General features: G+C 37.8%; 2 protein-coding genes across 3 annotated transcripts in view; one reads left to right on the top strand and one right to left on the bottom strand.

Annotated features, from left to right (window-relative positions):
* MKLN1 (muskelin 1) overlaps positions 1 to 25,093 on the bottom strand; it is a 377,600-nt gene that overhangs the window by 137,916 nt on the left and 214,591 nt on the right. For both annotated transcript variants that reach the window (XM_061165822.1, XM_061165821.1), the window contains one exon: positions 3,581 to 3,650. In XM_061165822.1, the coding sequence (XP_061021805.1) occupies positions 3,581 to 3,650 (70 nt within the window). The remainder of the gene's footprint in view (positions 1 to 3,580; positions 3,651 to 25,093) is intronic.
* LOC133072708 (ragulator complex protein LAMTOR5-like) lies at positions 19,681 to 21,428 on the top strand. The gene is made up of 2 exons (XM_061166273.1): positions 19,681 to 19,699; positions 20,432 to 21,428. The coding sequence occupies exons 1-2, from the start codon at positions 19,681 to 19,683 to the stop codon at positions 20,686 to 20,688; spliced, it is 276 nt and encodes a 91-aa protein (XP_061022256.1). The 3' UTR covers positions 20,689 to 21,428.

The raw sequence follows: 25,093 nt of genomic DNA, 5'->3' as shown, positions 1-25,093 counted from the left end.
TTTAAATGGCTGACAATACTCCATGAAAAACGTATTCAATCATTACCTTGTAGATAAGTACTGTTTTTTTCTCCTGAGCCAAAATCTGACCCTCAGAAACAGGGTGAAATAATGTGTGTTTTTAACTGCTAACTTCTGTGGTAATTTGTTAGACAGCAACTGAATGACTAATAGAGAATCCAAGGTCAAAAGAAATATCAACAATTCTACTTACTAAGTAGTTATGTCCAAACAACTCGTATTTATGTCCTGACAACTGAGTAGCCATGTGAAAAAAATTCTTAACATATATTACAAGAAAAATATTTCTATTTTTATCTACCCCATTAATAGACCAACACAAGCTTTAGAAAAGTGTTTAGAGTTCATTCACTCCGGGGTCCCATTCTCAAAACATGCCATACATCCTAGCATCCATGTATGCATATAGTCCTTATTCTTTATGGTTAAAAAAGGAGTAGTTGAAAGGCTTTGAGTTTGTTTCCCATTCTTTTCTAAATAACTGCACTATTAACTTCCGTATCTGCTTGAGCTGCACATACTAAACATAATACAATATCTTACTGACAGAGTCAAGCACTATATATCAAACAGTATATCCTAATAACAGCAATGCCTTAGATCTATGTAGTCTAATACATAGCCACTAGCCACCTGGGGCTATGTATTCTAAACTAATTAAAATTAAGTAAAATTTAAAACTGCATTCCTTAATTGTACTAGACTCATTTCAAACACTCAACAGCTGCTGTTAGCAACTGCCAGACAATACAGTGCAGATTATAAGAATATATTTATCATTGTAGAAAGTTTACTGTAAACACTATCCTATAGGTTAATGAAATACAGAGTATTCTTGCACTAAAGACCCCCTAAATGTCACACTGTTGGTTTTCTATTTGTTACTTATTCTATCTTCCCTTTTATGACACTTGGTCAGTTATCAAGTTGCTGTTGATGTGCCTATCTTTCATAGCTATGCTCCCCATGCACAAAGCTGCTTCCAGCTGCTGAAACCTGAAGAAACAATGAAGCTAAGAGAATAACATTAAATGCAAAGTGGATTCCTAAGAAAAGGCTCTTAGAACCTAAAAATCTCATCACATTGTTTTTGATTTTTCAGAGTCCTCTTTTCCTTTCTTTCTAATCTCAGACCTGTTTAAAATATGGTAAATGAATTGTTGGTTACAGTACAGCTGCTCCTATCTTTTCATGGATCTGGTACTTGCAAATTTATCTACTCATTAAAATTTATTTGTAACATCAAATCAATATTCTCAGTCATTCCTGGACATTCACAGAGCAGCAAAAAACTTAAGTTGCCATATGCAGTCCCATGGACAGATGAGCCGGGTGGGCTAGTCCATGGGGTTGCAAAGAGCTGGATACGACTTACAGACTGACCAGGCATGCACGTACTCTCTGAGCTAAGGTCAAACAAGGGACCCTGCACATATGCTCTCATACGAGTGCCTTTTTCATGGTCTGTTTAGTGCCACGTTTTAAAATATTTTTGTGTTTGTTGGTGGTGTTTCACTGCTAAAATGGTCCCCAAGTGTAGTGCTGAAGTGCTGTCTGGTGTTTTTAAATACAAGGCGGCGGCAATGTGCCTTACAGAGAAAATATGTTCGTCAGATAAGCTTTATTTGGGCAAGAGTTAATAGTGCTATTGGCTGTGAGTTCAATGAAATGAATAAACCATATACTCAAAGTAAGATGACTTTAAACAGAAATGCATATAAAGCAACATTATGTATGGACTGGTTGATAAAAATCCAGTAACCAAGAGTAACAAGAGGCTCATAGAAACCTAACTCTGAGTTACAATGAACAATCCACCAGTCTGGCAAAATCTAAAAATCAGTCTTAGAAGTGATGGGGAGAGTACAAGACACAACTTTCATACATTGCCAATCAGAGTACAAATTATAGAGCCATTTTCTAAAAACTTTTGCATTACAGATAGAACTCAAATACACATATCTTCTATGATCCAGCAACTGTATGCCAAGGTACATACCCTAAAGAAACTCTTGTATGTGTGTACCAGGAAAAAACATACAAGAATGTTTATACTGCTCTGTTCCTAAGAGCAAAAAACTATAAAAACTCAAAAGCCTATCAAATTGAAAAACAGATAAATACATTTTCGCATACTGATATACTAGAATACCAAACAGTTAAAACTGTGTGTGCTATGTCACTTTAATTGCGTCTGACTCCTTGCAACCTACGAACTATAGCCCACCAGGACCCCCTGTCCATGGGATTCTCCAGGCAAGAATACTGGAGTGGGTTGCCATGCCCTCCTCCAGAGGATCTTCCCAACCCAGAGATCGAACCCATGTCTCTTATGTCTCCTGCATTGGCAGGCGGGTTCTTTACCAGTAGCACCACTGGGGAAGGTCTCGGCAACATTATCATCATAATGTTTAACAAACAAACAAAAAGCCACAGAAAATGTATAAATGAGTGATTCAATTTCTACTATATTTGCATAAAGTCAAAGCCAGACAAAACGTAAATCACAGGAATTTATAAACATATACATATATAATACTGTGAGAATATGGTTAACAAATATGAAATAATAATTACAGAAGTGGGATTAGAGGACAGATACAAGATAGGGCTCACAGGAAGCTTCAAAGGCTGCAGTAGTTTTCCATTTCTAAAGACGGCTGAAGAGTAAACAAGTATTTGTTTTATTATTCTTTAGATTTTATATATAAGTATGTATATTTTTTTCCTTTAAGTATATTTTGCAATGAAACACTTAAAACATTAGGTGATCCAAAAAGGTCTGTAAACAGTAAAAAAACAATTAAAAGGAAAAATAAGTACAGAGACTAGGTTTTCAAGAATTACAGTAAAATTAAAAATTAAATTTTAGTTATCCAACTTCTTTACCTATCAGAGCATTAATTTCCTCAAGGATATGGACATAATAAGTGTTAATGCTGAAAGTGTATAAATGAAATATGATTGTTTTTTACTTCAGATGACCTCAGACACTATTTGTCAAGGAAACAATTTAGCTCACAGTCCTAATATCATCTAAGTACAGTTCTTTAGTACAATAACAAACTATGTTAAGTTTATTTTTTCTAAAAGGCAGTTACTGAATCACTAAGTGAAAGTTTAGTTTACTAACATCACCTTAAATATCTACAGAATGACTTGAGTTTAAGTGCAGTAGAAGCCACAAACTGTTCAGATCTGTACTCGGATCAGTTACTACTCAAATAGTAACAGCACCATAACCAGTTTTTTTTACTTAACATTTTCCTCGAAATATAACAATATATCATTAGTAATCCAAAAAAAAAAAAAATTTGGTTTTAAATGTTCCAGTAGAGAGAAATAAAAAGTCTATGCTTCATCAAACTCCACACTATATTTGCCTATGAAATAAAAATTCTTCCAAAATGTAAACAAACAAAAAAAGGGGAAATAAAAATTTACCAGTTTCAAAGACTGAATAAACTACTGATGTAATACAGATAACTGTTATCCATTCAGTACTTGCCTATTTAAAATCTGACTTCTAAATGGAATCAGGAATTAAACATAATCTTACCTGTGGAGGGTAGTTGCTCTCTGAAGACCACCTTGAAGACTGGTCATTTGGTTTATCAACTAAAATGTTCCTGAAATAAAGAAAAGGAAATTATACATTTAATTAAAAGAATAATTGAAGAAAAATATGTAAAAAGAGGAATAATCTACCAGATGTTAAAATTATCACTAAGTTATATAATACTGGGAACTTGAATAAGAGGAAAAAAATGAAACAGAACAAGAAACACAGAAAATGTTTAGCAGTTTTAAGGTTTTTAAATATGATAAAGGTAGTATTTTAAACAACTGAAAAAAAGTATTTTATTTATATATATGTGCACAGAGAGAGAGAGAGCTCTACTTCATATCAAGTGACAAAATGAACTACAGGCGTACTTAGGAATTTAAGGTAAACAAAGTAATAAAACACTAATAATTAATACTATCTATTTATACACACATACATATATGTGTATATAAATATATATATTTAGGAATTTAAGGTAAATAAAAGACTTAATAATGAATATAATACAATATCATATATATACACACATATGTGTATATGTTTATATAAATATCTACATCTATTTTTTTTTCAATCTTTGGATCAAGGAGGTCTTTTAAGCCCAGCATCTAAAACAGACCTATGAAAAAAGGAACTGATATATGTAACTTTAGAAGGTGGTGCTTTCACTGGAAATTGTAAGGCTAAAGACAAACAGAATCACACATTAAAAAATGACTTTATTTGATAAAGTTATTTCTCAGAGGGATATGGGTTAATTCTGAAACACTTTATACTGATGTCAAACAAACAGTAAATGGACAGGAGATGACGAGAGTCAAGCTTCTCACTTTGGAGTGGAAAGTAACAGAAAAGCAAGGGGATGAAGGTTGAAATGAACCCAAGGGTACTGAAATAGAGTCAGAGACATCAGTGTGAACTCATATTAATATTCAGTTTGATATTAATATTATTTAACATTAATATTATATGGATACAGATAGATTCAATAATTATATGTGAGTGTGCATACACACAGACACAAATAGTACTTCTAGCTCTGTTCACTAATAGGGACTAGAATCAGTGACACTCCAGTAGCAGTGAGTACACTCAATACCAATTCTTGGTTTCTACATACCACAGTCCAATAAAAGGAAACAGGGATTCTTGGGAAAGGAGCTGATGCTAGGCGTAGAGCAGGGAATTCAGAACATTAGTCTAGAACATCTTGTAGTGCTCAAAACAACCACAAAGGTGGGGGGGGGGGGGGTAGGGTTCAGTTCAGTTCAGTCGCGTCCGACTCATTGTGACCCTGTGAATTGCAGCACGCCAGGCCTCCCTGTCCATCACCAACTCCCGGAGTCTACTCAAACTCATGTCCATCGAGTCCATGTGTAGAGTCTTCTCTTGTGTTGTTGGAAGAGGGTGTTTGCTGTGAGCAGTGCGTTCTCTTGGCAAAACTCTTATGAGCCTTTGCCCTGCTTCATTCAATACTCCAAGGCCAAATTTGCCTGTTACTCCAGGTGTTTCTTGACTTCCTATTTTTGCATTCCAGTCCCCTATAATGAAAAGGACATCTTTTTTGGATCTTAGTTCAAAAAGGTCTTGTAGGTCTTCACAGAAAGGTTCAACTTCAGGTTCTTCAGCGTGACTGGCTGGGGCATAGGCTTGGATTACTGTGATACTGAATGGTTTGCCTTGGAAATGAACAGAGATCATTCTGTCATTTTTGAGATTGCATCCAAGTACTGCATTTCAGACTCTATTGTTGACCATGATGGCTACTCCATTTCTTCTAAGGGATCCCTGCCCACAGCAGGAGATATAATGGTCATCTGTGTTAAATTAACCCATTCCAGTCCATTTTAGTTCACTGATTCCTAGAATGTCGACGTTCACTCTTGCCATCTCCTGTTTGACCACTTCCAATTTGTCTTGATTCATGGACCTAAGATTCCAGGTTCCAATGCAATAGTGCTCTTTATAGCATTGGACCTTGCTTTTATCACCAGTCCCATCCACAACTGGGTATTGTTTTTGCTTTGGCTCCATCCCTTCATTCTTTCTGGAGTTATTTCTCCACTGATCGCTAGTAGCATATTGGGCACCTACTGACCTGGGGAGTTCCTCTTTCAGTATCCTATCATTTTGCGGGCGCAGGAGGGCCGAGGGGAGCTACTCCACGTTCAAGGTCAGGAGGGGCGCTGTGAGAAGGTACCCCTAGTCCAAGGTAAGGAGCAGCGGCTGCGCATTGCTGGAGCAGCCGTAAAGAGACACCCCACGTCCAAGGTAAGAGAAACCCAAGTAAGATGGCAGGTGTTGCTAGAGGGCATCAGAGGGCAGACACCCTGAAACCATAATCACAGAAAACTAGCCAATCTGATCACACAGACCACAGTCTTGTCTAACTCAGTGAAACTAAGCCATGCCATGTGCGGCCACCCAAGACGGATGGGTCATGGTGGAGAGGTCTGACAGAATGTGGTCCCCTGAAGAAAGGAATGGCAGACCACTTCAGTATTCTTGCCTTGAGAACCCCATGAACAGTATGAAAAGGGTGGGGCGGTGGGGCATGTCAAAGGGACATAGAGGAGCCAACATGAAAGAATGAATGGCCAAAGCTAAAATAATTAAACAGCAAAAAAATAATGGAGTTCTGAATTACAACCCAAATATCCCTGAGTCTCTACTGATATAAATAACTCTAGTCTAACGATCAGAAAAACATCAAACAGATTCAGACTTAGGAATACTCAACAAAATACATGACCAGTACTCCTCAAACTATCAATACAATGAAAAATAAGGAAAGATTGAAAAACCATCACAGACCAGAAGAGAATAAAGGCACAAGATAACTAAAAGTAATGGTATCTTGAATGGGATCCTGGATCAGAAGACATTAATAGGAAATCTAACAAAATTCAAATAAAATGTGAAATTTAGCTAACAGTAATGTATCAATGTTGGTATCTTGGTCATGACAAATGTACCATGGTAATATAAGATGTTATCAACAGGAGAAACTAGATGAGGGGCATATGGGAACTCTATATTATCACTGCAAGTTTTCTATAAATCTAAAATCATTTTAAAATAAAAAGGGTATTTTTTAAAAGTTGGATCTATACCTATCACAGAAAAGGTACTTAATAAATGTCAAAAAGATGAATGAATTTTTTAAAAGACAAAACTATAAGAAAAAGAATTTTCTTTACATACCCATTTTACAAAGATAAAACATTAATACAAGAAATGATCGCAAGCATTCTAAAAGGTAAAAGCCAGCTAGAAAAATATAGTCAATGTAAAACACAAAATGCTAATTAAAATTTGAATATTTAAACAGCACTTAATATAAATGCAGCCTTCCCACGTGGCTCAGATGGTAAAGACACTGCCTGCAATGTGGGAGACCCAGGTTTGATCCCTGGGTTGGGAAGATCCCCTGAAAGAGGGCATGGTAACCCACTCCAGTATTCTTGCCTGGAGAATTCCATGGACAGAGGAGTCTGGTGGGCTACAGTCCATGGGGTCACAAAGAGTTGGACACGACTGAATGACTAAGTATAAAGAGCCCATACAAAAACTGGCAAACCTAACTATTCAAAATCAATAATAACCAAAAATTACAGATTAAAACAAAGATACACATTATCCCTATAAAATTGAGCCTATACTCAAAACAACATATTTGAATCATAACTGCATTTGTTGGCCAGAGCTGGTAAAATGGTACTCTCATATTTTGCTGGCAGAAATGCAAATTGACACAACTTTTCAAGAGAGAATTTTAATATACTATATATATCAAAACATTTGAAACATGTTAGTTCAGTTGAGTCGCTCAGTCGTGTCTGACTCTTTGCGACCCCATGAGTCGCAGCACGCCAGGCCTCCCTGTCCATCACCAACTCCCGGAGTTTACGCAAACTCATGTCCATCGAGTCGGTGATGCCATTCAGGCATCTCATCCTCTGTCATCCCCTTCTCCATCAGCCCCGAATCCCTCCTAGCATCAGAGTCTTTTCAAATGAGTCAACTCTTCGCATGAGGTGGCCAAAGTATTGGAGTTTCAGCTTCAGCATCAGTCTTTCCAATGAATACCCAGGACTGATCTCCTTTAGGATGGACTGGTTGGATCTCCCTGCAGTCCAAGGGACTCTCAAGAGTCTTCTCCAACACCACAGTCCAAAAGCATAAATTCTTAGACACTCAACTTTCTTCACAGTCCAACTCTCACATCCATACATAACCACTGGAAAAACCATAGCCTTGACTAGACAGACTTCTGTTGGCAAAGTAATGTCTCTGCTTTTTAATATGCTATCTGGGTTAGTCACAACTTTCCTTCCAAGGAGCAAGCGTCTTTTAATTTCGTGGCTGCAATCACCATCTGCAGTGATTTTGGAGCCCAAAAAATAAAGTCTGACACTGCTTCCACTGTTTCCTCATCCATCTCCCATGAAGTGATGGGACCAGATGCCATGATCTTAGTTTTCTGAATGTTGAGCTTTAAGAAAACTTTCTCACTTTCATCAAGAGGCTTTTTAGTTCCTCTTCACTTTCTGCCATAAGGGTGGTGTCATCTGCATATCTGAGGTTATTGATATTTCTCCTGGCAATCTTGATTCCAGCTTGTGCTTCCTCCAGCCCAGTGTTTCTCATGATATACTCTGCATATAAGTTAAATAAGCAGGGTGACAATATACAGCCTTGATGTACTCATTTTCCTAATTGGAACCAGTCTGTTGGTCCATGTCAGTTCTAAGTGTTGCTTCCTGACCTGCATACAGGTTTCTCAAGAGGTGGGTTAGATGGTCTGGTACTCCTATCTCTTTCAGAATTTTCCACAGTTTATTGGAATCCACACAGTCAAAGTCAATAAAGCCGAAATAGATGTTTCTCTGGAACTCTCTTGCTTTTTCGATGATCCAGTGGATGTTGGCAATTTGACCTCTGGTTCCTCTGCCTTTTCTAAAACTAGCTTGAACATCTGGAAGTTCATGGCCCACGTATTGCTGAAGCCTGGCTTGGAGAATTTTGAGCATTACTTTACTAGCGTGTGAGATGAGTGCAATCATGTGGTAGTTTGAACATTCTTCGGCATTGCCTTTCTTTGGGATTGGAATGAAAACTGACCTTTTCCAGTCCTGTGGCCACTGCTGAGTTTTCCAACTTTGCTGTCATATTGAGTGCAGCACTTTCACGGCATCATCTTTCAGGATTTGAAATAGCTCAACTGGAATTCCATCACCTCCACTAGCTTTGTTCGTAGTGATGCTTTCTAAGGCCCACCTGACTTCACATTCCAGGATGTCCGGCTCTAGGTGAGTGATCACACCATCATGATTATCTGGGCCGTGAAGACCTTTTTTGTACAGTTCTTTTGTGTATTCTTGCCACCTCTTCTTAATATCTTCTGCTTCTGTTAGGTCCATACCATTTCTGTCCTTTATCAAACCCATCTTTGCATGAAATGGTCCCCTGGTACCTCTAATTTTCTTGAAGAGCTCTCTAGTCTTTCCCATTCTGTTGTTTTCCTCTATTTCTTTGCATTGATCACTGAGGAAGGCTTTCTTATCTCTCCTTGCTATTCTTTGGAACTCTGCATTCAAATGGGAATATCTTTCCTTTTCTTATTTGCTTTTCATTTCTCTTCTTTTCACAGCTATTTGTAAGGCCTCCTCAGACAACCATTTTGCCTTTTTTCATTTCTTTTCCATGGGTAGGTCTTAATCCCTGTCTCCTCTACAATGTCACGAACCTCCGTTCATAGTTCATCAGGCACTCTGTCTGTCAGATCTCGTCCCTTAAATCTATTTCTCATTCCACTCTATAGTCATAAGGGATTTGATTTAGGTCATACCCGAATGGTCTGGTGGTTTTCCCTCCTTTCTCCTTCTAAATGATAACAGCCATGATCATGATGATGATGATGATGATGACTGTGTCTAACATTTCTGAGCTTTTATGACATCACAGACTAAGACATCCTGGTCTAAGTGCTTTCCATATATAAACTATTACCTTCAACGTACAGATTAAGAAACCGAGAGAGATAAATTAATATACCAAAGTGGTGGTAGCGCTTAGTCGAATCAGACTCTTTGCAACCCCATGAATTACAGCCTGCCAGGCTCCTCTGTCCATGGGATTCTCCAGGCAAGAATACTGGAGTGGGTTGCCATTTCCTCCCCCAGGGGATCTTCCCAACCCAGGAATCGAACCCATGTCTCCTGCAATATAGGCAGATTCTTTACCAAGTGATCTACAAGAGAAGCCCCTCTACACACCAAAAAAATAAGAATCTCAACCCAAGGTGATCTGACTCCAAAGTCAATGATTTTAATCACCACAGTACACAGCTTTAGCATATTTCACTTCCTGGAACTTAACCTAAACAATAATCCAGGGGATTTAAAACATCCACATTCATCACAATTCAATTTATAACAGTAAATTGTAAACAACCTAATTGTCTAACAACAGAGGATGTGTTAAAAAAAACTTATGAAATGTCTACGTTACAGAATACCATGTAATCATAATGTATGCTATGGCCTCACTTTAATGCTGTTGGCAAATGTTTATTACACAGTGAGTGAAGGGAAAAGGTAGTTTACAGAGTATGTACAATGAATCAAGTACTGTAAGTAATAATAATGTTCGTGCATGCAAAGAAAAGACCAAGAAGATATGCTAAATTGCTAATATAGCTATCAGTGGTGAGATTACAATGACTTTCTTCCTTCTTTGCACTTTTTTGTACTTTTCAAATATTCTAAAGCTAACACATCAACATATAATCAGAAAAACAAAGATATGTTTTTATTAAGCATTACAAAAAAAAAAGATAAGAACTATGAAAAGACTGCAGTACTGTTAAAAACTAAAGCTATAAAACTAGGGAGAAAAAATCATTCTGACATGAATGTTATAAAGTATGGAAGAAAATCTAATATAACTATGATAAATTGGGACCACAAAAATCACAAAGTGTAATATATTGGGGGAGGGGAGATCAAATGACATGTGAGTTAATTTCATCATTTTCAAAGCTCCTAAGAATAATGTATCTGGGGCCAAAGATCTAAACAGACATTTCTCCAAAGAAGACATACAGATGGCTAACAAACACATGAAAAGATGCTCAACATCACTCATTATCAGAGAAATGCAAATCAAAACCACAGTGAGGTACCATTACACACCAGTCAGGATGGCTGCTATCCAAAAGTCTACAAGCAATAAATGCTGGAGAGGGTGTGGAGAAAAGGGAACCCTCTTACACTGTTGGTGGGAATGCAAACTAGTACAGCCACTATGGAGAACAGTGTGGAGATTCCTTAAAAAACTGGACATAGAACTGCCATATGACCCAGCAATCCCACTTCTGGGCATACACACTGAGGAAACCAGATCTGAAAGAGACACGTGCACCCCAATGTTCATCACAGCACTGTTTATAATAGCCAGAACATGGAAGCAACCTAGATGCCCATCAGCAGACGAATGGATAAGAAAGCTGTGGTACATATACACCATGGAATATTACTCAGCCATTAAAAAGAATACATTTGAATCAGTTCTAATGAGTTGGATGAAACTGGAGCCCATTATACAGAGTGAAGTAAGCCAGAAAGATAAAGAACATTACAGTATACTAACACATATATATATGGAATTTAGAAAGATGGTAACAACAACCCTATATGCAAGACAGCAAAAGAGACACAGATATATAGAACAGACTTTTGGACTCTATGGGAGAAGGCGAGGGTGGAATGATCTGAGAGAAACAGCATCGAAACATGTATATTATCAAGTGTGAAACAGATCACCAGTCCAGGTTCGATGCATGACACAAGGTGCTCAGGGCTGGTGCACTGGGATGGGGAGGGAGGTGGGAGGGGGGATTGGGATGGGGAACACATATAAATCCATGGCTGATTCATGTCAATGTATGGCAAAAACCACTACAATATGGTAAAGTAATTAGCCTCCAACTTACAAAAATAATTGAGGAAAAAAAAGAATAATGTTTCTGAAACTGATAAAAAGAAAGAGACTCAAGAATACTGAAATTTAGAATAAAAACATACTACCTATCTTATAAATTATTTGAGACAGAATACCAACAACAAAATAGCAAAAAGGAGCTAACAGAAGATTAAATCAATGCAGGACACACTGAAAACACAATATGTAAAATAGAATGACAGTATTAATTCAAAGAACATAAAACAGTCAGACATAGAAACGGCCTAAAATAACACAGTGAGATATCCTCTGACCTGAGTGTATAGTAGTAACATTACTATTATATGAAAGTACACACACATTAATAGAGTGACTAGTAACAGATAAAAGATATGTACGGCAGATACAATCTTTTCAAAACTAGGAGGAATTTAAAGAAAAGGTATTAACTGGGATTAAAGGGCTCAAAGGGAGAGAGAAAAAAATAAAATTTAAAAAAAGTTTGGACTGGAGGAAAACAATAAGATAATAAGAGTTCAAGCTAGGATTCAGCCAATGAATTAAATGAAAACAAAAATAAAGTAAAAAACACAGTGCCAGAAGAAACTAATAAAACAGTAGCAGGAGATTAAAGTCTCTCAGCATCTAGAAAATGAGTAAACAAACATCTATACAATGTGAAAGTAGCAGTGAGGATTAATAGTACTATGAAGAAAAACAAAGCAAAGTAGAAGAGAAACAGACCTGAATAATGTGAGGGAGTTAGCCATGTCAAAATCTGAAAAATGAGCAGATAAGATCACTAAATGCAAAACCGAAGGGGCAAATACTTTCGGTATGTTATGGTCTTGTGAATTCTGAAATGCCTATTAAACAACCCATTGGAGCTTCAGCAGCTGGATTAACTGAGGTTGAAATTCAGGGAAAATGCCAGAGCTGAAAAAATAGAGCCATCAGTATATCAAATGCTAAAATATATAAAGCTATGACACTAAATGAAATAACTCAGCAGATAACAAGGAGGTAGAAGAGAAGTTGCACCCCCCCACTCCCCTCATGGCACTAATGGTAAAGAACCTGCTTCCAATGCAGGAGACATAAGAGACATGGGTTCGATCCCTGGGTCTGGAAAATCCTTTGGAGGAGGAAACAGCAACCCACTCCAGTATCTTTGCCTGGAGAAACCGACAGACAGAGGAGCCTAGCAGGCTACGTCTGTGGGGTCGCAAGGAGTTGGATACGACTGAAGCACCTTGGCATGCACAGAGAAGCGGAAGGACTCACTAAGCTCTGGAGGGCCCATTATCTGGGGGCCAGAAGGGAAAGATCAAGCAAAGGAGGCTGAAAAGGACCAAAGATGAAGAGACTGAAAACTTAGAAACTGTGATGTCAAATGAAGAAGTATTCTGAGAACAAAGAAGTGAAAAACTATGTTCAGTGCTGCTGAGAAGACGGGATTTGGGTGGTTTTCACTTCATTTGCCTAACTCCAAACTTAAAAGTTGTCACACAGAAAGTGCTTAATAAATATTTGATAGATATGAACAAACAGCACTAAAAGGAAAAAAATTCAAGTGATTCTATTAAAGCATAGAGTATATTAATTATATTAAACAAATATATTAATATATTTGTTATCTGTAATTTAAAGCTTATAAAATTAAAGAGAAATATGTACACTTGAAACTAATACAATACTGTAAATCAAGTATATTAATTTAAAAAATAGATAAAAGAGAAATATGATGTAGATCAGAAATGAGGTGAGGTCTAAGGTGGCTTGGAAAGATGGAAGCTTGAAAACATTCCTGACGATTTCTCTCTAGTTCCAACACTAAGTCAACTACCAAGTACCTCTCTTAAGCCCAGAAAGTGACAGAGGCCAGAACCACAACTTTTAGAATTATCACAAAAGCTTATTAGTACTAGGAGGACCATGAGATCCATGGATGCACCTTTCCCCAAGAGAAACGCAGTAACTAAACAAGCATTATTGGGACAACAGGCTAGTCTCCCTGGCCCACAGTGAGTTTCAGGAGAGCTTTACTGCTGAATATAAGAACGTACTTGCCCTCTCAGCTGAAGGCATCTAGTTGCTGAGAGGTGGTTCCCAGTGACCCATGGCAAACCACAGAGAACTAACAATATATGAAATGTTACACAAAAAGCCACAAAACAAAGACTGCCAGGCCACAACACAAAGACTGCCAGGCTGCCCATAATCTGAGGTATCAGAAGCCTTATCTAAAGAGTACACAATACAAAAAAGGTCGTATAGAAAAATGCACAAAAAGAGTCAAGAAAATTTATTAAAAAAGAAAAGTGAGAAGAGATCATTTTATCAGCTTTTAAAACACTTCAAATTCTTTATAATTAAAACAGTAGGGATTGGTATAGGAACAAACCAAGAACTAAGAAACAAAAACCCAGAAATTGAGCCCGGTGTAGATGAGAACTTAATATTTTATGAAGGTGATATTTTATTTCAATGGTAAATGATACTTCATATTTAAATGATGCTTATACAAGTGAATATCCACAGGAAGAAAATAAGTTAACCCCTATCTAATATCATATACAAAATTAATTCAATTAAAGATATAACCATACACACATACATAAACATCTTAGAAAAAAAATTGAGGGCCAATATATACAACCAAAAAAGTGTTAGAGATCCTTCTGTCAAGAAACACAGAAGCTTTAAAACAAAAATTTTATTTAAAAAATTTTAAAATTTTGTATCGTAAAAAAAACTCCATAAAAAAGGAAAGGCATCACATGGGTCAGAATGGCCATCATCAAAAAGTCTACTAACAATAAATGCTGGAGAGGGTGTGGAGAAAAGGGAACCCTTTTACACTCTTGGTGGGAATGCAAACTGATCCAAGCACCATGGAGAACAGTATGGAGATTCCTTAAAACCTAGGAATAAAACTGCCATACGACCCAGAAATCCCACTACTGGGGATATATACTGGACATATATCCTGAGGAAACCAGAACTGAAAAAGACACATGTACCCCACTGTTCACTGAAGCACTATTTACAAAAGCTAGGACATGGAAGCAACCTAGATGTCCATTGGCAGATGAATGGATAAGGAAGTTGTGGTACATATACACAATGGAATATTACTTAGCTTAAAAAAGAACGCATTTGAGTCAGTTCTAAGGCGGTAGATGAACCTAGAACCTAATATACAGACTGAAGTTAGTCAGAAAGAGAAAGACAGATATATATTAACAAATATATATGAAATCTAGAAAGATGGCACCAATGATCCTATGTGCAGGGCAGCAAAGGAGACAAAGACACAAAGAACGGACTTTTGGTCTTAGTGAGAGAAGGAGAAGGTGAGATGATTTGAAAGAATCGCACTGAGACATACACATTACCATATGTAAAATACGTAGCCAGTGTGAATTTGATGTATGACGTAGGGCACCCAAAGCCGTTGCTCTGTGACAACCTAGAGGGATGGGGTGGGGAGGGAGAAGGAAGTGGGGCTCAGAAGAGAGGACACACATGTATGCCTATGGCCGATTCATACTGCTGTATGGCAAAAACCATTACAATGTTATAAAGTAATCATCCTCCAACTAAAATAAATAAAACTTGTTTAAAAAGATAGGAAACAAGCAATAGTTTAGGAAAAAGTACTTGCAACTCATTTGACTAACAAGCTAGTAATCATATCTAAAGTAAGTAAAACAGTGTTTCACTAGAGAATAAAATGAAAATGAAAAATGAGTGGAATGCATGTCACTGAAGAGTCATTAAAATTTAATGACTAGTAACTAACAACAAAAATTTTTTTCTAAATCCCTGTTTCAGGGAAAACAAATTAACATATTAAGATATCTTTTTTCACCCCTCAAATTGATTAAGTTAAATCTCTACTTAACAGGAAATCTCAGGGAGAAACTGTGGACATGTCCATCAATCCAACCTTGATGGAAAGTCAATTTGCAATATCTATCAAAATTCTAACTGTACATATTCTTTCACCTAGCACTCTCAGAATCTATTCTATAAAAATAAAATCATCAGTATATAAAGATCTATGTATAGAGACTCATTTAAGAGTCTAGTTGCAATAGCAGGGAAATAAATCATAAAACACTATACTGCCAGATCTATGCCAGGGATAGGGATTGTAGGGATTTCTGCAATATAAAAAACAAGGAAATGTGATTTTATTGTTAAAAAACTATTATTTATATATATTTGTATCCAATTGTGGCTTCCCTGGTAGCTCAGCTGGTAAAGAATGCACCCGCAATGCAGGAGACCTGGGTTCAATTCCTAGGTTGAGAAGATCCGTTGGAGAAGGGATAGGCTAGCCACTCCAGTATTCTAGGGCTTCCCTGGTGACTCAGACGATAAAGAATCTGTCTGCATTGTGGGAGACCTGGGTTTGATCCCTGGATTGGGAAGATCCCCTGGAGAAGGGAACGGCTACCCACTCCAGTATTCTTGTCTGGAGAATTACATGGACAGAGGAGCCTGGCAGGCTACAGTCCATGGGGTTGCAAACAGTTGGACACGACAGAGACTTTCACTTGTATCCAGTTAGATTAATAAGCATGTGTGGTATTACCTAATTTATATCAAATATATGAAGCACAGATACAAGCCAAAAATGAAGCATGAAAGTCAAAATGAAAGTCACTCAGTCATGTCCAACTCTTTGCGACCCCATGGAATTCTCCAGGCCAGAATATTGGAGTGGGTAGCCTTTCCCTTCTCCAGGGGATCTTCCCAACCCAGGGATTGAACCCAGGTCTACTGCATTGCAGGCAGATTCATTACCAGCTGAGCCACAAGGGAAGCCCAAGAATACTGGAGTGGGTAGCCTATCCCTTCTCCAGGGGATCTTCCCAACCCAGGAATTGAACTGGGGTCTCCTGCATTACAGGCAGATTCTTTACCAACTGAGCTATCAGGGAAGCCCCAAAATGAAGCATAAGTACAACTGAGTTTTATTTATCTTCTTCTATTTATCATATTCAGACTTTGAAAATAAACATTACTTATATAAGTATTAAAGTATTGCAAAAATATTATGACAACAAACTTTTCATACTTATGGAAAACTGATTACCTCATCATCAGATGGTCAAATCGGACTCAACTATTCTTTCTAAAGACATAGGTGATAAAGAAGCAATTAATAAAGATATAACTGTTTCTTAAAATTTTTAAGTGACAGATTATCCCTCAAAGCTTAAAGTCAACTACAGATTAGGTTTAGTTCTTCCTCCCAGATGCTCCTTCCTAAAATCCATTTGCACTCTTCTAGAAATCAAGTGAGAAACTAGTTGAGGGTAGTGACTATTATTAACATTACTCTTCATCACCAGGGACACAGCCACTATGGCAACATTCTATAAAACATGTTCTTAAGTATCCTTACTCATAACTTCCAAAGATCTATAAAACCCACCATCATTACTGGTATAGTTTTTCCTTCTTCTAACACTCAAGAGAGACATTAACCTCTTTCACTACAAACTGTCAATCTTGATACTAGTTCACTAGCCCTAATCTCTGAAAGGGGAAACATCCCATCCACAGCCTCTGCTGAAGAAGCAATCACAGACAGACAGTGATGTTTCTACTTGTGACTCAACTACCTCAGTGACAGCAAATCTAGGCTACCTAAGAGATAGGATGGTGATATGAAAATAATGTATAAAAAATAGAACCAATGAAACAGAGGGAAAAGTATACAGAATAAGAGACAAAAGAGAGAGAATGAGACAGTCAGTAGTAAGATACGACTGCAGCAGACATAAAGTAGAAGAGACTCCAAGGAATAACAGAATAGAAATTAATGGCTTTTTGGTTCTAGCTCCCAGGAGGCTGTTTCTGGCCACCAAAATATGTGATCAAAACATACTTCCAGGTATTCCATGACTAATGTTTAACATTTTAACTATTGTCTGAGAAAACAAATAAATGATCAGCAAAAAAAAAAAAAAAAAAACTACAGAAGACACAATTCAATACAGAAACTATATGATCCAAATAATAAAGAAAAGTAATCTACTAAGATTAAGCTCAATATATGCCATTCTAAAATACATTTTAAAAAGCAAAATACAAATAACAACTAACAGAGAACTTGTTAAGAAGAATCAATAAAACAGACGGGCTAAAGACTAAAATGGTTTCCTTTTTTCATCAGGGTTAATTTAATTTTAAAAGGTACATTTTCATTCCTACCAATGCAAAATCAAAACTGAAGGAAATAAAAATAAGCCATATTAAGTCTCTTAGATATAGACTAAAAAAGGCAAGGCTGTGAATAATTAATTTTTTCTATTAAGACTATAAAAATCTATAGTGAAACACATGGACAACTGAAATACGGGATACAACAATAATTTTTTTCCAAGTTTTATGTCTGTATTTTGCAAATTTTTTAAGGTAGTATATTTACTTATACTACCAACTACATGTCAGGAACAAACTATTGAAATGCATTATAAGAAGATAATTTACTGGACATTTTGAGTTCAAGTGAGCAAATTAAAAATCTTTTTTTGATTAAACATGTTCAAATCTTAAGCCTGCCTGGCAACATCTTTTAAATTGCTGCTCTTAAGAATACTTAAACGCAAAAAGCAGCACTTGGGCATAAAAAATAGAGCACTTAACATTTTTTTCTGCTAATGGATGCTCAGTATACTTAACAGTAAATCCAGTCAATTTTAAACTGAGAGTTTTGGATACCCAAAAGCTACCTCTAATTTCAATGTGAAGAAGTCGGTCAAGCTAAGTCTGAGAATATTTTTCTTCTGGTAGTTTTAAAATACCCTACTAAAACCTGTGCCCTTTGGTTGAATAATGTGACAAAATGCATCTAGAAGAAATCAGCTCTGACTAGGAATGATAAGACCCTGGGGCTTGGCCACTAATCTGCTGGGTAAACACATCACATAATCTCTCAGGACTTGAACTCCTTTAACTGTAGTGTAAAGGGAAGGGTTCAATTCCTTGATCTCAAGTTTCTTCCAGCTCTAATAGGAGCAGTGCATTGCACATTAGAAAACACCATTCATGAGGCCATGTCAATATTCCACAATCCTATGAAAAGACTCCACACATTTCATCCAAGGCGTCACGTGCAATCCCCCTCACGCAGCAGTCAGTGACAGCACACAGTCCACTACCTGTAGGCAGCCTCCAGCGCGTGCGGACCCCGCCCTCGGGGACACTACGCAAGCAGAGGGGGGCACCTGCGGCCAAGGCTATTACGGTTTAATAAATAAAAAATGGACGTAGCACAAAATGTTTGAGACACAAAAACCGTATGCAATAAAAAGACAATTCAAAATGCAAAATAGAAATCAACTCACACAATTTTGAATTGTTTGAGTACAACACAGTTGTACAGTGTTGAAGAGTATACTATAACAATTTTAGCTTCCCCCCCCCCCCCAAAAAAAAAATTCGCTTGTACACTCACTTTCAAATACTTCCCAATTTTCACACAGGAGCATGGTGAAGAGGCCTTACCATAAGCTGAAGTTCTTCAACAAATATTTACTGATCTCTATATGCCAGACATTGTGCTAGGCTCTAGGAATACATTGATAAATAAGACAGAAAGAATCCCCACTTGTGATGCTAACGTTCAAATGAGAAGTAGCAGAAAGTAAACAGGAACAACTGTAAACAAAGTAATTACAGATTGTAATAAATGATATAAGAGAAATAAACAGGGAGATACACTAGGACAAGGGAGTTCTTTTATTTGAGGTGGTCCCCAAAATGCTAATTAAAAGGATCCACTCATGGAAAAACGAAAGAAAAGTCAACTCTTCACAAAGAAATCAACAAGCTCAAAATCAGAGCAACAGGAAATAATCCATGGAAACCATGGAAATCTGAGAACTAGATTAAGTCAAATAATGGCCTCACAGACTCCAAGATAAGATAAATGCAAAGAAGGTAAATCTCCAAGGGGGCCTGAGAACATTCATAAAATGTTGAGTCTAGACCATAAGAGGATTTCACAACTATCCTGCAAATATCTCCTTATTTTTAGGAAGACAGAAAACCATTCTGAAGAGGAACTGCTGGGAACAGAAAATAAATTAAGCTAAGTGTAAAGAATGACAACTCCTAGGAGAGGTAAGATTCATATGCTAAGTTGGCAAAGGTCCAAGCGATATAGACCTCAAGACATATCACAGGGCAAAATACATTCAAAGATGCCTCTCCAAAAAGCAAAATACTCACAAAGCACAGATACAGACATAAAGGCAAACAGCTTTATTATATCTCAAAAGTCCAAATTTTAAAAATATTTCACAAAGGAGACAGGTCTTGAGCCACAAAGCTCAAAAACTACACCTGTCCACCCCCTCAGCCTACAGAAGTTCTTCCATCTAAAACTATTAGAAGTGAATTCTTCGGTGGTCCAGTAGTAAAGAATCCATGCTTTCCCTGCTGAGGGTGCTGGTTCAATCCCCAGCCAGGGAACTAAATCTCACAAGCCACACGGGATGGCCAAAAAAAATAAATAAAATGAAACTACTGGAAAACCAAACTTGTTTAAACATTAGAAAGTTAAAATGAAAGCCCACACTAAGAAATTGTAGGAAAAATAATACATGTAAAATAAATCACATTCTAACAGACAATAAAAACACATGAGAAAAATGTGGCCACAAAAAATGATGAACATTCTTAACTAGTGTTTCAACATGACTAAAAGAAACTAAGAAAACAGCTGAAGCTTTATTAAGCAGTAATCGAAATAATAACACTTCAGAAATATTAGACAATAAGAAGAGCTATTAAGACTCACAAATGGGACACTGGCAGCGAAGTAGGCAACCGTGCGGGGATGGGCTACCCCAGGGCAGCACTTGGAGGACATAATGAAAAAGACATCCACTGCTGGAGTCCTGTGCACAGATTCCCAAGGACTCAATACAGGTTGCCACAGAATCCGAGCAGATGAGCATGCAGGGGTGGTATCAGTTCTAGCCCAGCAAGCTAAGGTAACCCCAGACCCGAATGATAATCCTTTGGTGTATCTAGAATCAGATAATGGGAACATTATGATCCAGAAACATGATGGCATCACAGTAACAGTGCACAAAATGGCCTCTTGACATCTTGCATCAGTTCTCCAGCAGCCCGTCAGAGAAACTCAGTCCTACCTACCTGATGTTAATTATCATATAGAATGATTAGAATTCCAGTAATTAGACCATTCATGTAAGATGCATTGGGCACTTTTCTATTAAGTTTAGAGTGAGCTGCTTTTTGACACTCTGTGGACTAACTTATCAAAATACTAGTTAAGGAAAGTATCATGTTCTGAAGCAGCAGGTTTAGGTCACCTTGTATACATAGTTATGTTTAATAAACCTGGTTGGAGGGGAAAAAAGACTCACAAATGAGGGGAAATAGATTTCTTTCAGAAAACAGACTAAATTAGAACCAATTATACTAAGTTGTTAACTGGACTTACCGTAGTAACCATTATGCAGAATATCAAACATTAGGCTGCACATCTGAAACTAATATAATGTATGCCAACTGTACCTCAACCAAAACACACACACACACACAAAGAATATACTCCCTCCTCCACCAACCCCGCCCAAAAACACCTAAAGAAAAAACAGATTAGAAAATTAAAGATTTACTGAGCATGGCCCCGCCCATCAGAACAAGACCCACTTTCCCCCATTGTCAGTCTCTCCCATCAGGAAGCTTCTAGAAACCTCTTATCCTTCTTCATCAGAGGGCAGACAGACTGAAAGCCACAGTCACAGAAAACTAACCAATCTGATCACATGGACCACAGCCTTGTCTAACTCAATGAAACTCATGAAACTGAGCCATGCCTTGTAGGGCCATCCAAGACAGACGAGTCATGGTGGAGACTTCTGACAAAACGTGGTCCACTGGAGAAGGGAATGGCAAACCACTTCAGTATTCGTGCCTGGGGAACCCCATGAACAGTATGAAATGGCACAAAGATAGGTCACTGAAAGATGAACTCCCCAGGTCAGTAGGTGCCCAATATGCTACTGGAGATCAGTGGAGAAATAACTCCAGAAAGAATGAAGAGATAGAGCTAAAGCAAAAACAACACCCAGCAGTGGGTGACTAGTGATGGAAGTAAAGTCCGATGCCGTTAAGACCAATATTGCATAGGAACCTGGAATCTTAGGTCCATGAACCAAGGCAAATTGGAAGTGGTCAAACAGGAGATGGCAAGAGTGAACGTCACCATTCTAGGAATCGGCGAACTAAAATGGACTGGAATGGGTGAATTTAACACAGATGACCATTTTATCTCCTACTGTGGGCAAGCATCCCTTAGAAGAAATGGCGTAGCCACCATAGTCAACAAGAGTCTGAAACGCAGTCCAAAGCAATCTCAAAAATGACAGAATGATCTCTGTTCGTTTCCAAGGCAAACCATTCAATATCATGGTAATCCAAGTCTATGCCCAAACCAGTAACGCTGAAGAAGCTGAAGTTGAACAGTTCTATCAAGACCTACAAGACCTTTTAGAACTAACACCCAAAAAAGATGTCCTTTTCATTATAGGGGACTGGAATACAAAAGTAGGAAGTCAAGAAACATCCAGAGTAACAGGCAAATTTGGCCTTGGAGTATGGAATGAAGCAGGGCAAAGGCTAATAGAGTTTTGCTAAGAGAACTCACTGCTCATAGCAAACACCCTCTTCCAACAACATAAGAGAAGACTCTACACATGGACATCATCAGATGGTCAACACCGAAATCAGACTGATTATATTTTTTGCAGCCAAAGATGGAGAAGCTCTATACAGTCAGCAAAAACAAGACCGGGAGCTGACTATGGCTCAGATCATGTACTCCTTATTGCCAAATTCAGACTTAAATCGAAGAAAGTAGGGAAAATCACTAGATAATTCAGGTCTGACCTAAATCAAATCCCTTACAATTATACAGTGGAAGTGACAAATAAGATTCAAAGCATTAGATCTGATAGACAGAGTGCCTGAAGAACTATATATGGAGGTCCGTGACACTGACAGGAGGCAGGGATCAAGACCATCCCCAAGAAAAAGAAATGCAAAAAGGGAAAATGGCTGTCTGAGGAGGCCTTACAAATAGCTGAGAAAAGAAAAGCAAAAGGCAAAGAGGAAAGGAAAGATACATCCATCTGAAAGCAGAGTTCCAAGGAACAGCAAGGAGACAGAAGCCTTCCTCAGTGATCAATGCAAAGAAACAGAGGAAAACAACAGAATGGGAAAGACAAGAGATCTCTTCAAGAAAATGAGAGATACCAAGGGAACATTTCATGCAAAGATGGGCACAATAAAAGACAGAAATAGTATGGACCTAACAGAAGCAGAAGATATTAAGAAGAGGTGGGAAGAAGTTCTTCTGTGTAGAAGAACTATACAAAAAAGTTCTCCATGACCCAGATAATCACTATGGTGTGATCACTCACATAGAGCCAGACATCCTGGAATGTGAAGTCAGGTGGGCCTTAGGAAGCATAACGAACTGAGCTAGTGGAGGTGACAGAATCCCAGTTGAGCTATTTCAAATCCTAAAAGATGATGCTGTGAAAGTGCTGCATTCAATATGACAGCAAAGTTGAAAAACTCAGCAGTGGCCACAGGACTGGAAAAGATCAGTTTTCATTCCAATCCCAAAAAAAGGCAATGCCAAAGAATGCTCAAACTATCACACAACTGAACTCATCTCACATGCTAGCAAAGTAAAGCTCAAAATTCTCCAAGCCGGACCTCAACAGTACATGAACCATTAATGTCCAGATGTTCAAGCTGGATTTAGAAAAGGCAGAGGAACCAGAGATCAAATTGCCAATGTGCGCTGGATCACTGAAAAAGCAAGAGCATTCCAGAAAAACATCTACTTCTGTTTTACTGACTATGCCAAAGCCTTTGACTATATGGATCACAACAAACTATGGAAAATTCTGAAAGAGATGGGAATACCAGACCACCTGACTTGCCTCCTGGGAAATCTGTATGCAGGTTAAGAAGCAACAGTTAGAACTAGACATGGAACAACAGACTGGTTCCAATTAGGAAAATGAGTACATCAAGGCTGTATATTGTCACCCTGCTTATTTAACTTATATGCAATGTACATCATGAGAAATGCTTGACTGGATGAAGCAGAAGCTGGAATCAAGATTGCTGGGAGAAACATCAATAACTTCCGATATGCAGATGACACCACCTTTATGGCAGAAATCAAAGAGGAACTAAAGTCTCTTGATGAAAGTACAAGAGGAGAGTGTAAAAGTTGGCTTAAAACTCAACATACAGAAAACTAAGATCACGGCATCTGGTCCCACCATTTCATGGCAAACAGATGGGGAAACAATGGAAACAGTGAGAGACTTTATTTTGGGGGGCTCCAAAAATCACTGCAGATGGTGACTGCAGCCATGAAATTAAAAGATGCTTGCTCCTTGGAAGAAAAGCTATATCCAACCTAGACAGCATATTAAAAAGGAGAGGCATTACTTTGCTGAGAAAGGTCCGTCTAGTCAAGGCTATGGCTTTTCTAGTAGTCATGTATGGATGTGAGAGCTGGACTATAAAGAAAGCTGAGTGCAGAAGAATTGATGCTCTTGAACTGTGGTGTTGGAGAAGACTCTTGAGAGTCCCTTGGACAGCAGGGAGATCCAGCCAGACCATCCTAAAGGAAATCAGTCCTGAATATTCATTGGAAAGACTGATGCTGAATCTGAAACTCCAATTCTTTGGCCACCTGATGCAAAGAACTGACTCATTGGAAAAGACCCTGAAGCTGGGAAAGACTGAAGGTGGGAGGAGAAGGGGACGACAGAGGATGAGATGGTTGGATGGCATTACTGACTTGATGGACATGAGTTTGAGTAAGCTCCGGGAGTTGGTGATGGACAGGGAAAACGGACGTGCTTCAGTCCGTGGGGTCGCAAAGAGTCAGACATGACTGAGCAACCGAACTGAACTGAAAAATAATGACACACAAAAAAGAGAAAGCAACAGTAAGTAGACGGTCCAATAAATATGTAAATGGAACCAGAAAGGTATTTCAAACAGTGCTGGAAGAAAATTTTCCTAAAATAAACTTGAATCCACATTATAAAAGGATACATGATATATTAGAAATTCAACTGAGACTATTCCTAGTATAAACTATTAGACGTTAAAGACTTCAAACATCCAGCTAGAAAAGACAAGTCTCTCATAAGAAACAAAATTATGGTTTCAAGAAACTTCACAACAGCTATGTTTTATACACAAATAAAATGAAAGAAAAAGTTGTAAAATACCCAAGCACACATAAAAAAAATGTGAGCCTGGGATTTCATATGTAGTTAAACTATCCTTCATGTTTACAGGCATAGATGGTCTACAACATATAAAGTTTTCTGAACTTTTCCTGCAACTAAAAAACAAACTATGCATATTCAAGAAATGACTGGAAAGTTTCAAAGTAAAATCTGATCACATGAATTAAAGGCACCGAACTAAAGAACCAAAACT

The sequence above is a fragment of the Dama dama genome, chromosome 18 (assembly GCF_033118175.1).
Source record: "Dama dama isolate Ldn47 chromosome 18, ASM3311817v1, whole genome shotgun sequence".
In the NCBI taxonomy this organism is placed as follows: domain Eukaryota; kingdom Metazoa; phylum Chordata; class Mammalia; order Artiodactyla; family Cervidae; genus Dama; species Dama dama.
Note: the sequence above shows the minus strand (reverse complement) of the source record. Positions and strands in the feature narration are given on the sequence as shown.